At 37.5% G+C, this 14,625-nt stretch overlaps 1 protein-coding gene across 1 annotated transcript in view; it reads right to left on the bottom strand.

The window, feature by feature from the left end:
- The window catches only part of XPO6 (exportin 6), a 143,953-nt gene that overhangs the window by 117,570 nt on the left and 11,758 nt on the right, over positions 1-14,625 (bottom strand). Inside the window, exons 2-3 of the mRNA XM_069064132.1 lie at positions 9,519-9,609; positions 169-281 (exon numbers count right to left, since the gene is read on the bottom strand). Of these exons, the coding sequence (XP_068920233.1) occupies positions 169-281; positions 9,519-9,609 (204 nt within the window). The remainder of the gene's footprint in view (positions 1-168; positions 282-9,518; positions 9,610-14,625) is intronic.

Here is a 14,625-nt window from a genome sequence, read left to right as displayed (position 1 = left end):
TTGACCGGAAAAGAAAAAACTTAGTCATCTTAACAGAGATACTTAAACAAAAGTCCTAACCACGTGTTTACAAAAGCTAGATTTACAATAAAAAATACATATTACTAAAATGACATCAAAGGCAAAATAAACACAAAATTTTGAAAACAGAACTGTCTGAAAACTTACCTCAAAAACCGTTAAACTATACATCATTACATAGTCATTCCGTGTGCTAGAGAGAAAATAGAGGCAGAATCTCCAGGCTCCAATCTGTTGGGCGAAATTATTCAGAAGCTCCTCTGGAAAAATTAAAATGTCAAAAAAAAAAAACAGTCACAAAACTTTATAAATCTACTTTAATGCCAGATGATTTTTTTTTCCTCCCAAATAATTTTCCCTATGTAGTTTCAACAACATATAAGTATAACAGAAAATTCCCTCCCTATAGTCTTCAAAGAAGAAAGGCCAGAAGATCCTGACTACAGAATACTGACTAAAAGAGGACTCATGTACAGGGTAAGTACTAAATACATCTTTTGCCCTACCACTATAAAAAAAAAAGATTTTTTTTCCTGCAAAGACCCTTGGACAAGCATTCTGCCTATTAAATAACTCCATATACTGATTCAGTGCTACCCATATAGCTTCTTAAGAACATACATGGATGCAAAAAGATTGACATTACACTCATCAAAGGACAAAGTCCCAGGAAAAACAAAAATTGGGAGGGTAAAAAAGATAGGAGACAACTAGGGACATTTGAACTTTATTTTAATTTTGTTTTGTTCTTAAACGAACTTAAGCAAAATCTGTTTAATAAATGTAATCAAATAGGCATTGATAAGCCACTGTGGCTCTTCTAGACAGTTCAAAATGTTGTCTCCATCACTATGCTTCATATGTCTAAACTAAGTTAAGTTGGGGTTTTTTTCTTTCTTTTTTTTTTGCTTTTTTTGGAGGGCAATTGGGGTTAAGTGACTTGCCCAAGGTCATATGGCTAGTAAGCGTGTCAAGTGTCTGAGGCCAGATTTTAACTCAGGTCCTCCTGACTCCAGGGCCAGTACTCTATTCACTGTGCCATCTAGCCACCCTGTAAGTTAAGTTTTTTAAACTTCTCACTCACCATTCAAATAAGTTATTACTCTAGTCAGAACCTGTAAGTTCATCCAACAACACTGTTCATCTTATTTGTTTGTTTTGTAGGAGAGAAGGGAGAAATGGGAAAGTTCTAGAAGGGAAATGAAGTAAAGTTCTGCAACAGTATTTCTGGGTTAACACAGTTTGATTAAATTCACTATATACTGAGTTTCTAAACAATCACTCTGACCTAAAGAACAAGAAATATAAGACAGAATATAATGAGAATGAGCACTTCTGGACTTCAGATATGCTATAAAGCAGTAATCATCAAAACTATTTGGTATAGGTAAAATAAGATAAAACAATGAAATAGACTAGATAAGGAAGAATTAGAAACAACTGAACACATGTACCCAACTAATCAATAAAACCCAAGAACATGAATTATTTGGGGAAGAACTCCTTAGTAGATGGTGAATATTAAGAAAACTGGAAACTAGTTTGGCAGAAATTAGGTTCAGGACCACTTGGTTCCCATTTATTTAGCAACTGGCAATTCCCCTGGGGGTTTGAGACAATGGTCCAAGGCATTACTGTCCAAGGCATTACTGTTAAAAATTCTTTAATGGTGCCTTAAGCAGTAAATAACTGCAGAATATTATGGATAGTATATTAAACTGCCCTGAAGGTTCATAAAATTCTTTCAATCATCGCTGAAAGGGGACTGAGGAACAAAAAGCATTGGGAACCACTAGTTTGGAGAAACATCTTTCACTATCATTAGTTCAAAATGGTTAAACAAGAACATGAAAGGTCAAAACACTTTGCCCCCCAAAAAATGAATATGATGAGCTACCTTTAACAACTATGTCTAGGGGAGGATGCCTCAGCAAACAATGGACAGAAGCAATCACAAAGATAAAATAACCAATTTTTTTTACATGAAAAGTTTCTGCACTAAAATTTTGTATAAATAAATTCAACCATTATATATGGAACATCTGTTAAATGGGGGGGGCAGGGAATCTTGGCACCAAATTTCTGATAAGGGTCTATAATCCAAGATATAAAATAAATTAACCAAAAAAAATCTGTTATTGTTCACTGGCGTCCAACTCTTTGTGACCCCATTTGGGGTTTTCTTGGCAAAGATACTGAAGTAGTTTGCCATTTTCTTCTCCAGGATCATTTTACAGATTAGGAAACTGAAGCAAACAGGATTAAGTGACTTGCTCAGAGTCACACAACTAGAAAGTATCTGAGGCCAAATTTGAACTCAAGATGAGTCTTCCTGCCTCCAGACCCAGCACTATATCTACTACACCACCTAGCTGCCATTACAAAAATAATAACAATAATAATAATAATACAGAATACCAGTAAGCCTTTCTGTAAAGGATAAGGCATCAAAGGATATGAAAAATAGTTTTCAAAAGAATTGCAAACTCTTAACTATATGAAAAACTGTTTAACATCTCTAAGAAGAAAAATGATAATCAAAACAACTCTGAGGTGTCTTTCACTTCATACTCAAAAAAAGTAAAGATGAGAAAAAGTAGAAATAATGTTGAAGGGGCTAATGAAAGACAAGTATGCTAATGTATCATTGGTGAAGCTGTGAAATAAATGGTCCAACTATTCTGATATTCAATTTGGATTTGAAGAGAATGCCTAAAATATCTATACCCTCTGACAACAGACATCACATTCCAAGGTTTACCCCTACAGATGCCAAAGAAAAAAAGGTCCCATACACACCAAAAAATCCACAGTAGCACCTTTTGTAGGAGCAAAGAACTAGAAACATAGTAGATGCCCATTAATTAGGGAATGACTAAACAAACTGCAGTATATGAATTTAAGAGAAATTACTACATCTTCAAAAATAATGAACATGAATTCAGAGAAGCATGGAAAGACTCATGAACTGATGTAGAGTGAAGCAAACAACCAAAAATAACATACACAATGACTACAACAAAATAAATTGAAATATAAAAAAAATAAACTGAACAATTTATAATTACAATAACCAAAGTTGGCCCCAGCAGTAAGTTGAGAAAATGTTGAGGCAAAATAAGGGAAAAAAACTCTTTCCCTTCTTTGCAGGGGTGAGAGACTATAGCTATAAAATAGAAGCATCAAATACGTGGGAGGTAAGACCCTACCTCTACCCCTTGCAACTGAACCAGATTAAAATGTAATTGGGAAATAAAAAATTTAACAAAATAAAAAAAATACAATAAAATATTCTGGCAATAGCACTGTTTCTAATTGAGTCTGACACCAATGGAGTAAAAATAGCATATACTATCTGCTTCAGGTGTGCAGATTAGTTTTATTTATCACTTTTAGTACTTTTTCTCCTCTTTCTTTAATCTTTGTTACAAAAAGCAAGTCAATGGGGAAGGGAGGAAGGAGGGGCACATTCCAACATGAAAACAAAAAAGATCAATACTTTTTTTTTTGCGCTTTTTGGAGGGCAATTGGGGTTAAGTGACTTGCCCAAGGTCACATGGCTAGTTTTTGTGTTAAGTGTCTGAGGCCACATTTGAACACATTTGACTTTCTAATCAACAAATCCAATGGCCTTTTCTCAGTCGTCATCTTCCCTGACTTGCCTTCCACCTCCTTCTTCCTTAGTTTCCCTGCCATTATTAATCTCTTGATTCCCCCCTAGCTCTCAGTTCCTTTTCCCCAGACTCCTCTTCCAGATCCAGTAAGTAAAATGATCTGCACGATCATGTTCTCAAGTCCTCTTTTCTCTATATTCTCCTCCTTGGCAATCATGTTACTACAACTGCAAACGTTATCTCTATGCAAATGACCTCCAAACCTACAACTCTTAACACTAACCCTATTATTTCTGCTCACCCAAAGGACATGTCTTCACTTAAATATTCCATTGGTACCTTAAAATTTAACATGTCCAAAACAATTTACATCTTTCCCCAAAAGCTTTCACCCCATAATTTCCCTGTTTTTGTAAACAGCACCAATGTTCAGGCTTAAGACCTCTGAGTCATCTTTAGTTCTAATCATTTTCCTACCCTTCCCAGATACAGTCAGGCACCAATTCTGTAACTTGTTCTATCTGCACAATACCTCTTAAGCCATCCCCCTTTTCTATCCACTGTCACCATCCTAGCAGAGACCCTTATTACCACTTGCCTAAACAACTGAAGTAGTCTCCTACCATTCCCCTATCAATCAATATCTTCACTCTCCAACGCTCCTTTTACAGTACCATAAAATTCTTTGTTCTTATGTATAAATCTGATCATGTGCATCTATCTAATCAAAACCTTCAGTAGTTCATTACTAGATACCAAATAAAGTCCAGACTCCTTAACCCAGCATTCAAAACTCCCTACAACCGTGCACCATCCTCTCTTTCCAGCCTTCATTCATACTACTCTTCTATATATGCACTAGATCCCAGCCAAAATGGTCCATTAGCCATCCCTAGCACAAACATTCTCTTGCATTTGTGCCTTTGTATATATCTTTGCCTTCACCTGGATGGCCTTCCAACAACCAACATCACTTTGGAAATCCAATCCAATACTTCAAAACTCTGTTCAAAGTCATGTATCTTTTCTGTCTTAGACAACACATGGTATTTTCAACTTCTCATACATGTATTGTCTATTCACAAGTTACCTTACAAAATTGCATATTGTTGTTTATGTGTTATATCCCCTCCTACTAAATTACTATGAGTTCTACAAAGACAGGGATCATATCTTAATTATCCTCTTTTTCCCTAACACCTAATAAAATGCTCTACACATACTACTTGTTTTTCAATGCTGTCGAAGGAATGAATGGGTTTACAATACAGTAAGGAGGGAGGACATATACAAATACACCTTAAGTATATATTTACTAAAAAGCATACAGCATGGCATAGTGAAAAAAGCACTAGATTTTGAGTCAGGACAGATATCAGTCTAATTCCTGCCCCTGGGCTTCCTGACAAAATGGACAAGTCAACAGGCAGCAGGCGGCCCAGCCTCTCCAGCCAACTGTAATAAAACTCTAAAGTTCACACAAGACCAAATACAATGAGATGACTTCACATGTATAATGAGTATCATATAGCTTGCCTCAACAGGTGGGGGGAAGGGATAGTGGGAGGGAGAGAATTTGGAACTCAAAATAAAAAAATGTTTAAAAAAATTAAACATTTTTTTAAAAAAAGAAAAGCAATTGAGAAAATACAGTGACATTTCCATTCCAGAACTGAACAAAAAAATCAGCAGGAAACCCAATGACAACAGGAATACCACCATTCCCCAACCCTCCAAAGTGCAGCAAGGGTCAGCAAGATAAGGTTCCCTGTGTTCAGAGGCAGCAGAAATGGAGGATTCTCCTGAGAAAGGTGAGCACAGCCCCAGGGTGGGGAAGCCCAGAAGGCCTAAAATGATGCCACAGTTTTCAGAACAGGTCTCCTCGGTCCCAAATACTCTGTCCCAGGGATGCCAGAAGTCCTTGAAGAGCCAGCACACTGCACCTTAAAGACCCAGGAGGGCCTAAATCAAGGAAGGAGACATGGGCCTCAGTGTGAAACCAAATACTGCTAGCTACCCAAACCAACATGTAGCAGGGGGAGGAGCTTGGCTCTTAGGAGCTAAAGTTGGAAACATGAGTACATTTGTAAAAGCATCAACTGGTACCAAAAAGCATGCAAATGTAACTCTATAACAACTATAAACAGAGAGACAAAAGAAAAAAAATCAATTTTCCACAAAGACTACAGAAATACTGAGAAGAAATGAAGCAAGAAATTTTTTAAAAATCAAATAAAAGCTCTGGAGGAAAAAACTGGAAGGAGAAACACTTAAAAAGATAAAGTGTCAAACCTTACAACAGAAACAGACTTCTCAAAAACTAGAAGAGAAAAAACAAAAATCAGTGACTCCACAAGACAGCAAGAAATACATTAGAACAAAATCAAAAAAACGAAAAGACAAGAAAATGAAACTGCAAGATATTTGATATAGAAAAAAACTGACCTGGAAAACAACCTTAACAACAGTAATAATAGCTAATATTTACATAGTGATCACAATGAAATGGCACTGTGCTAAGTATTTTATAAATATAATTTCATTTGATCCTAAAAAAAGCCTGCAAGCTGGTTGCTATTATTATCTCCATTTTGCAGATTAGGAAACTGAGGCAGGCAGTGGTTAAGTGATTTACCCAGGGTCACACAGCTAGTACGCATCTGAGGTCACATCTGAATTCAGGTCTTCCTGACTCCAGGGTCCAGCACTACCATGCTATCTACCTAGGCTTGGAACTGGGAAGGCCTATATTCAAAATCAGTTAGTCTCTGACACTATCTGTGGTGATTCTGGGTAAATCTACCTTCTGACATCAGCTATGTAATACTTAATCTCTAAATGCCTCAGGGTGGTTCTCTAGTTTATCTAAATCATGCCTGACAAAAATCACAGAGCCTTAATATATTACTCATGTAAGAAAGTAAGTACAATGGTGAGGCAAGAGAAAAGAAATAATGTTTTTAAGGAGTGGGGGATAGAATTAAAGAGGTTTCATGGAGGAAATGACATTTGAGCTAGGTTAAAAAGATGGGCAGAATTTCAAAAAACAAAACTGAAGGTGAGGACAGCATACAGGTATATGCAATGGAATGCACAAAGACATGGTGACAATTCCAGAAAATTCATGATGTAACATGTTTAAGACATAATTCTTTTGAACATACACAATGTAGGAATTTGTTTGCTTGATTACACATATCTGTAAGGGCTTTGTTTTTCTCTCTTTTTCAGTAGAGATTGGGTAGGAAGAATAAAAGAATAAAAAGCATTTTATTAATTGATAAAATTTAAATTTAGTTTAAATTTTTTTAAAAAGCAAGATAGGAAAAAATACCAGGCCTAGTATAGCTAGAGTACACATAGCAAGGGATGTGAGAGGTTAAAATGGTAGGTCTATGGAAAGCCTTGAATGGCAAGATTAAGAGTTTAGACTTGGGAAGGCTAGGTGGTAGCAGTGAATAAAGCACTGGCCCTGGAATCAGGAGGACCTGAGTTCAAATCCAGCCTGAGACACTCAACACTTACTAGACATGTGACCTTGGGCAAGTCACTGACCTGCCTTCCCCCCTCCAAAAAGCAAAAAAAAAAAAAAAAAGTTTAGACTTTATTCAATAAAAAATGAGGAACCATTGAAGGGTGTTAAGGAAAGGAAGGATAGCATTAGAACTATGCATAAAGTATTAATGAAAAAAAGAGATTCAAGAGAAGGTCAAAAGAAGACAGCCTATATTTATGACTATTTCTAAAAACTTTGGAGCAGAAGTTAAAACTTTTTGGGTGTCACGTACAAGTGTGGAAAGGCCTATGGACCATTCTAAGAATGTTTCGTTGCCTCCATACAAGGAAATACTTCTCCCATCCAAGTTCACAGACCCCCTGAAATCTAGTAATGGACCCCAGGTTGAGAACACTTGCTTTAGAAGTCTGATAGTATACTGGACCACAAATCCGAAGTTCAATTCTGTCACTAGCTAGTCATATGACTGTGAGTAAATCTCAATTTCTCCCTGAGCCTCTGTACCCTCATCTATAAAATCAGGATATTCACCTAGATTGAGATTTTCTAAAGACCACTCTGGGACTAAAATAACTGATTCTAATCAAAAGGAAAGCAAGGAGTTCTCCAGCTCATAAGTTCCAAATGGTAGCTACAAAGAATGGGTGCAAAAAGTATTGTAGTAATACCCCCACCCATGATATTTTTGTAAACTAGACTCTTTTCAAGTTTGAAAAATCCATTCCTTCCCCTCTGAGAACTTAGACATCTGCAATATCAAGTTTATTCTTAGCTTCTTCAGAACAGTACTAGAAGTATGAAAATACTTAGAGGGTTCTATTTCTAAAGTTACAGATAAGGAAATTAGGTATCATTACTCAAAAATAAAAAGAAAGCAAAAGTACAACAGCATTTTTCAAGTAAAAACTTAAGTTGGAGAGGTCAGAATGTGAGAATTTAACAGCTATTATGCCACAAAGGATATTCCAGCATTAAATATATGTACATTTATAAAAAAGGAATAAAATCAGTTGCCAGTTCTCATCCAGTCTACCTTCACAACACCTCACAACCATCTTTTCTCTACTCAAAAGGCCACCACTAACTATATTAGTTCAGATCCCCTCTGACACTCCCACCCTGCCCCCCCCCATAGGAAGTACTACAACAGATTGGTATTTAGTCTCCCTGCAAACAGATTCTCTCCCCTCCAATCCAGCCCATACAATGCTCAAGTGCTACATCACAGTGACAACCTTACTACCCTAATCAATCAACTCCAGCAGCTTCCTATTATCTCTAGGATCAAATACAAACTCCTCTGTTCATCATTTAAACCCCTTCACAATCTAGCTTCAACCTCCCTTTCCAGCCTTATTAAGCATTCCTGCCCTTCTTGCACACCAGACAAACTGGCTTTCTTGCTGTTCCTCCTAAGTGATAAGCTCTCTTCCGAAGGTTTTTTTCAGTGGCTATCCCACATAGCTGATCTACATTCCCTCCTTGTCTTTTAAAATATACTATGTCTTTCAAGACTCAGCTCAAGCACCACCTTCTACATGAATTCTGATTCCTCGCCCTCCCTCCCAAATTACTTTATTTTTTATATATTGTAGAATATTTGTATATTCTTTAATGTATGCATGTTATCTCTCCCAATAGGGCAAGGACCCATTTTGTTTCTATACCCCCTGTGTCTATCATAGAGACTGGTGTTTAATGAGTTTAATGCTTACTGATTGAGAGTATTTTTTTTTAATAAATGCACATTTTAAATGTCAGAAAATTCACAGAATAAATTTTTGCCATAAGATAAGGTACATGGGCAACAGTTAAGATTCAATGCCTCTAAGAGCTAGTATCTCCCAAGTGCCATTTTCAAATCTTGCCTACAGGCACACAATGCTTTATTTACCCTCTAGCTCCACAAGAACAAAGGTCAGAAGTTCAAGAAAGTCATGTGACAATGTGAAGAACCCATACACAAGTAGAAGCCACAGATTCTAGAAAGGGCAGAGGAATTTCCCAGATGGAGAAAAACTAACCAAAATCTTATCTCAGGTTTTATGTCAGATCTTTATCCTAAAGGTCAGGTTTTAGCAAAGGGAAAAGGAAAAAGAACTAGTGCCCCACAAATTCTTTCTTTTATTCCAATCATTTCTTTTTTAAAACTGTAACACCATCTTGGCTGAAAATAAGAAGAACAGGGATTTTTCCACAGAGAAGGGAAGAATATGTGCAACAGACATTGAAGAACAGTGGAAAAGCTAGAACAAAATACCAAAACTCAGAAGAATAGAGCCAGGATCAGCTAATTGCCTATATGACTAGGCCTTTCTCACAAAATGGTTGCTTATAATTACATTAAATCCATCTAATAATCTTACCTATTTCACGTTTTCGTTCATTGGTTGTGCAATCATGGAAAAACTCTGTCATTAAACTTTCCAATGCCCGGAGGGAGGCTTCTTCAGATGCCTAACAAATGAAATTTGAGAAAAAATAATAAAATACATCTTTAGTTCCCTTTAGGTCACATTCAACAGCAAATATAACATACTTCCCCTAAAGAACTGGGTACAAGATGTCAGTTTCAGTAGTTGCAACTGAATCACAAGTTCATACACAGGCTACAAATTCAGGTTACTATGTAGTCAATCTCTGTACTAACAAAAGGGATGGCAGATCATAAAAAATAATAATAATCAGAGCACCTGAATGGGAAGGAATTCTGAAAACAGGTCAAAAGCAAAAATCTAATCCTAGACTTCAATAATCAAAGAAAGGGATTAAATTCAGGGAAATGGTAATGGGAATTTCCCAATCCACAATGCTAATCCAAAAGAGAATAATGATTTAAAGAAAACAGGTACAAGAGAAAAAAATAAATCTCTTCAAAAGTTATTCCCTCACTTCTGGAGAGGGAAGGGGAAATAAGTTTTTTTTAAAAAGCTACATGATTTTAATTTTTTAAAAGGTCAGTAGTAGTTCTATAGCCAAAATGGATTCCCAAATAGTGAGGCTTTATACATACTTCTGCTTATACTAAATGTTCTAGAACTGAATTACTTTTTACCAGAACAAATTCTTAACAGGGAGTTTTCAACACATTAGACAGCACCTTACTCATTTGTTTCAGAAAGTATATGGGGGGGGAGGGCAGAGTAGAAGCAGGACCTCCCCGCTGCTCTGGCTTCCACCTTCCCCAATCCATGTAAAAAGGGGACTCTAAACAAACTTTAGAGCTGCAGAATCCACAAAATGACACAGAGAAGCTAACCTCCTGCTGAGGACAACCCAGCAGGCCAGCAGAAATCAGCCAGCACAGCTATCTGGGAACCAAGCACAGCCCTACACCGAGGCTTTAGCCCCAGGGCGGGCATGACCAGCTGCCAGCCAGAGGGACTCCAGATCAGCAGCAGCTGGGACCGTTCACAGATTTATCAACACACAGATGTAAAGGACCAAGTGAGAGGTCAGTGCAGTCTGGACTTTGGGACCCACTAAGTGGGAGTGCGTGGCTTTTGCCGGCACAGCCAGCCAGCGCCACGTGGCAGCTTCAGCTCCTGGCCTGCAGAGTATAAGGGGACGAAGCACCAGTCTGAGGGGTAATCGCTCTTGCTTTAACCTGCTTGGATCTGGACTGTAGTCTAGGATGGAGGTCCTGGGGTGTGTGTCCAGCTTGCCAGAGCGTGTGGAGACCTCAGAGAGGGCATCCATCTAATACCTCCAGCAGCTGAGAAAACCCCAGCATTTGGGATGAAAGCTCCCCTGTCTGGAGGCAAAGTCCTACTGTGGCAAAAAGCCCAGGGGTCAAGTGACTGAGGGGCGACATGACCAGGCAAAGGAAACAAAGCAGACAGAAGATTCCAACATTAGACTCCTTATTTGGGGGACAAAAAGGAGCAAGGCATGGGACAGGAGGAAGACAGTTAAGTCAGAACTCCTGCACCAAAAGCTTCAAAGGAAAATATGAGCTGGTTACATGCCTCAGAGGACTTAAAGAAGCAGATAAGAGAAGTGGAGGAAAAATTGGGAAGAGAAATGAGAACAATGCAAGAAAATTACGAAATGAGAGTCAACAGCCTGACTGAGGAAAATAATACCTTAAAAAATAGATTGGCAAAATGGCAAAAGAGGCTCAAAAAGGCAGTGAGGAGAAGAATGCCTTAAAAAGCCAAATTTGCCAGATGGAAAAAGAATCTCAAAAGCTCAATGAGGAGAATCATTCCTTTAGAATTAGATTGGAGCAAATGGAAGCTAATGACTTTATGAGAAATCAAGATGCTGTTAAACAGATCCAAACAAATGAAAGAATAGAAGGCAACACGAAATATCTCATGGGAAAAACCACTGACCTGGAAAACAGATCCAGGAGAGACAATTTAAAAATTATTGGACTACCTGAAAGCCATGATCAAAGTAAGAACTTAGAAATCATCCTCCAGGAAGTTCTCAAAGAAAACTGCCCTGATGTTTTAGAACCAGAGGGCAAAATAGAGGTTGAAAGAATCCACCGATCTCACTTCCTGAAAAAGATCCCAAAAAGAAAACTCCTAGGAATATTATAGCCAGGTTCCGGAATTCCCAGATTAAGCAGAGATTATTACAAGCAGCCAGGAAGAAACAATTTGAATATTGTGGAAACACAATCAGGATAACCCAGGATCTGGCAGCTTCTACACTGAGGGATCAAAGGGCTTGGAATATGATATTCCAGAGGTCAAAGGAGCTGGGATTAAAACCAAGAATCACCTACCCAGCAAAACTGAGTATCATGTTTCAGGGGGAAATATGGTCATTCGGTGGAATAGAGGACTTTCAAGCATTCTTGATGAAAAAACCAGAGTTGAATAGAAAATCTGACATTCAGATACAAGAAGCAAGAGAAGCATGAGAAGGTAAACAGGGAAAAGACATCATAAGGAACTTATCAAAGTTGAACTATTAACATTCCTACATGGAAAAACCATAATTGTAACTGATGAAACTTTTCTCAGTAGTTGAAGGAAATAGAAATATATATATATATATATATACATACACATATATATGGGTATATGACTATATATGTGAATGTGTGTATATATGTTTACAGGTATACATAGAGGGCACAGGACAAATTTAACAGGAAGGGATGATACTTTAAAAGGTGAAATCAAGAGGTGAGAGAGGAATATAATGAGAGGAGATGGGGAGAGACAGAATGGGGTAAACTATCTCATATAGAAGAGGCAAGGGGAAACGGTTACAATGTAGGGGAAGAATAGGAAGGCAAAAGGGAATGGGTCAACCTTATTCCCATTGAATTTGGCTTGAGGAGGGAATGAAATACACACTAAATAGGCTATCTCACCCTCCAGGAGAGTAGGAGGGGAAGGGGATGAAAGGGGGGATGATGGAAGGCAGGGCAGGCTGGGGGGGAGGGAAGTTGCAAGCACCCACTTTTGAAAAGGGATGGGATCAAAGCAGAGAATAGAACAAGTGGGAGGTGGGATAGGAGGGAGGGAAATATGGTCAGTCTTTTACAACGTATCAACTATGTTATTGTTTTGCATTAGCCACAAATGTACAACCTATACTGAACTGCTTATCTTCCCAGTAAGGGTGGGTGACAAGGGAGGAAGGGAATGAATCTGGAATTCAAAGTTTTAAAATCAAATATTCAAATATATATATATATATATATATATACTATTATTAATAGTATTTTACATGTAATTGGGAAATAAGATATACAGGCACTGGGGCATAGAGATCTACTGGAAAAGTCAAAAGGGGTATGGGAGAATATATGGGAGAGAGCAGATTAGATGAGGGGATATCCTGTGGTACTGCTATTTTGGGGCAGTGGGTAGGGGAAAAATAGGGAGAAAATTTGTAACTCAAAATCTGGCAAAAATGAATGATGTAAATCAGAAATTAATAAAGCATTTGGGAAAAAAAAAAAAGAAAGTATACGGTGTCCGAAAATCATATTTACAAGCCTTATTCTCCATTCTCATTTTCTTGTCCAAGAGTCAAAAAATCCAAGTTCTTGCCTTACTAGACAAACCAACACAGCTTTCACTTACACTTCCCACCAGTGCCTTTGTTCCTTCAGGAGAGGCTGGAGAATGACAAGGAGAAGCTTAATGGCACGAATATACAAGGTGACCTCTCCTGGGAACAGCTAGACATTTTTAACATATTAAGATCTGAATCCCTAAAAACTGAGAAGAAATATAACTTCTGTTCCTACAACTTCCGCAAATGGGAATACAGTGAAAATTCAGGGAAAACTGAGTTAAAAGGTGGTTCACTGGAAGATGTATTATGTGGGAGAAATATACTCTCCAAAAGAGTACATTTAAGAAATAAAACAGAAAAGCAAATAGCCAAACAAATCTCATAATATAATGCGAAGTTCCTAAAAACATATAAATGTCATGGTAGATAGATACGACCAAGTTAACTGTCAAGGATAGTACACCAGTCATAAATTAATTAAAAACAATACTTGAGAAATATAAACTAACAAACCTTGTCCTTATCTTCAGCTTTAGATACCAAAATAAGGAAGCAACAGAAGTAGAGTAAAATAATTTAGAAACAAATCAAGCAGGTCACAACTTAAAATAACCAAAGATTCCAGAGCTTTGTCCTCAACATTTCTGATAGTATGTCTCTGATATGGCTAACTACGTTACTTGCTAGATTATTTATTAAACTAAAGCTGAAAAAAGTCCTACAGGTGTGCACCAGGATAAAATTTTCATGCAAGTATGTTAATTGGAAGGCAAATTCATATTAATAGATTATTACAAAGCCCCTCTTTTTGCACATATCAACAGAGACTCAAGCAAGTTCAATTCTGCCCCTTCTACTCCACTCAGGAACTAGCATTCAAGATAGTATGAATTTTCCGTGCACAAAAGCAGTGTAAAAAAGCTTAAGAACCACCATGTACCTTCCCTGAGCCCTTTAGGTAGCCCTCAACTTGAATTCTTCAGAAACCAAACTTCAAGTTCTATATTGAAGACTATGACCTCTGTTACTATTGCTACTCCTACTGCTGCTGCTACTGCTGCTACTACTACTACTACTATTAAAACAAAAAACACATCCTAAACAAGATTTCAATTTTGTAGAGTTAGCTTAAGTGACTTAGGTGATCCCAAGTTAACCTATGTCTTTAGATTATTTTTATCTCAAAATAAGAAATACAATTTAACTTACAATCACTTTAAAAGTCCCTGGCTTTGTATCAGAGCAAAGAAGATAAATTTCTAAGCTTAATGCAAAGGAAAATTCCCAAGATTCATCTAGAGGCTTCTCAAAAGATTTTTTTAAATCTTGTTGCTAGCTCTTATTTTAACATCAATTTCATTCCCAATATATCCCTCCCTAGGGCCAGCACAGTGGCGAGTCAGGAAGACCTGAGTTTGGATCCAGCCTCAGACACTTAACACACACACACACACACACACACACACACACACACACACACACACA

Source organism: Petaurus breviceps, unplaced genomic scaffold (genome assembly GCF_028583685.1).
Source record: "Petaurus breviceps papuanus isolate PSGF00001 unplaced genomic scaffold, PetGlider_PUasm1.0 138, whole genome shotgun sequence".
In the NCBI taxonomy this organism is placed as follows: domain Eukaryota; kingdom Metazoa; phylum Chordata; class Mammalia; order Diprotodontia; family Petauridae; genus Petaurus; species Petaurus breviceps.
The sequence above is the reverse complement of the archived record's forward strand: the minus strand, read 5'-3'. Positions and strand labels throughout refer to the sequence as shown.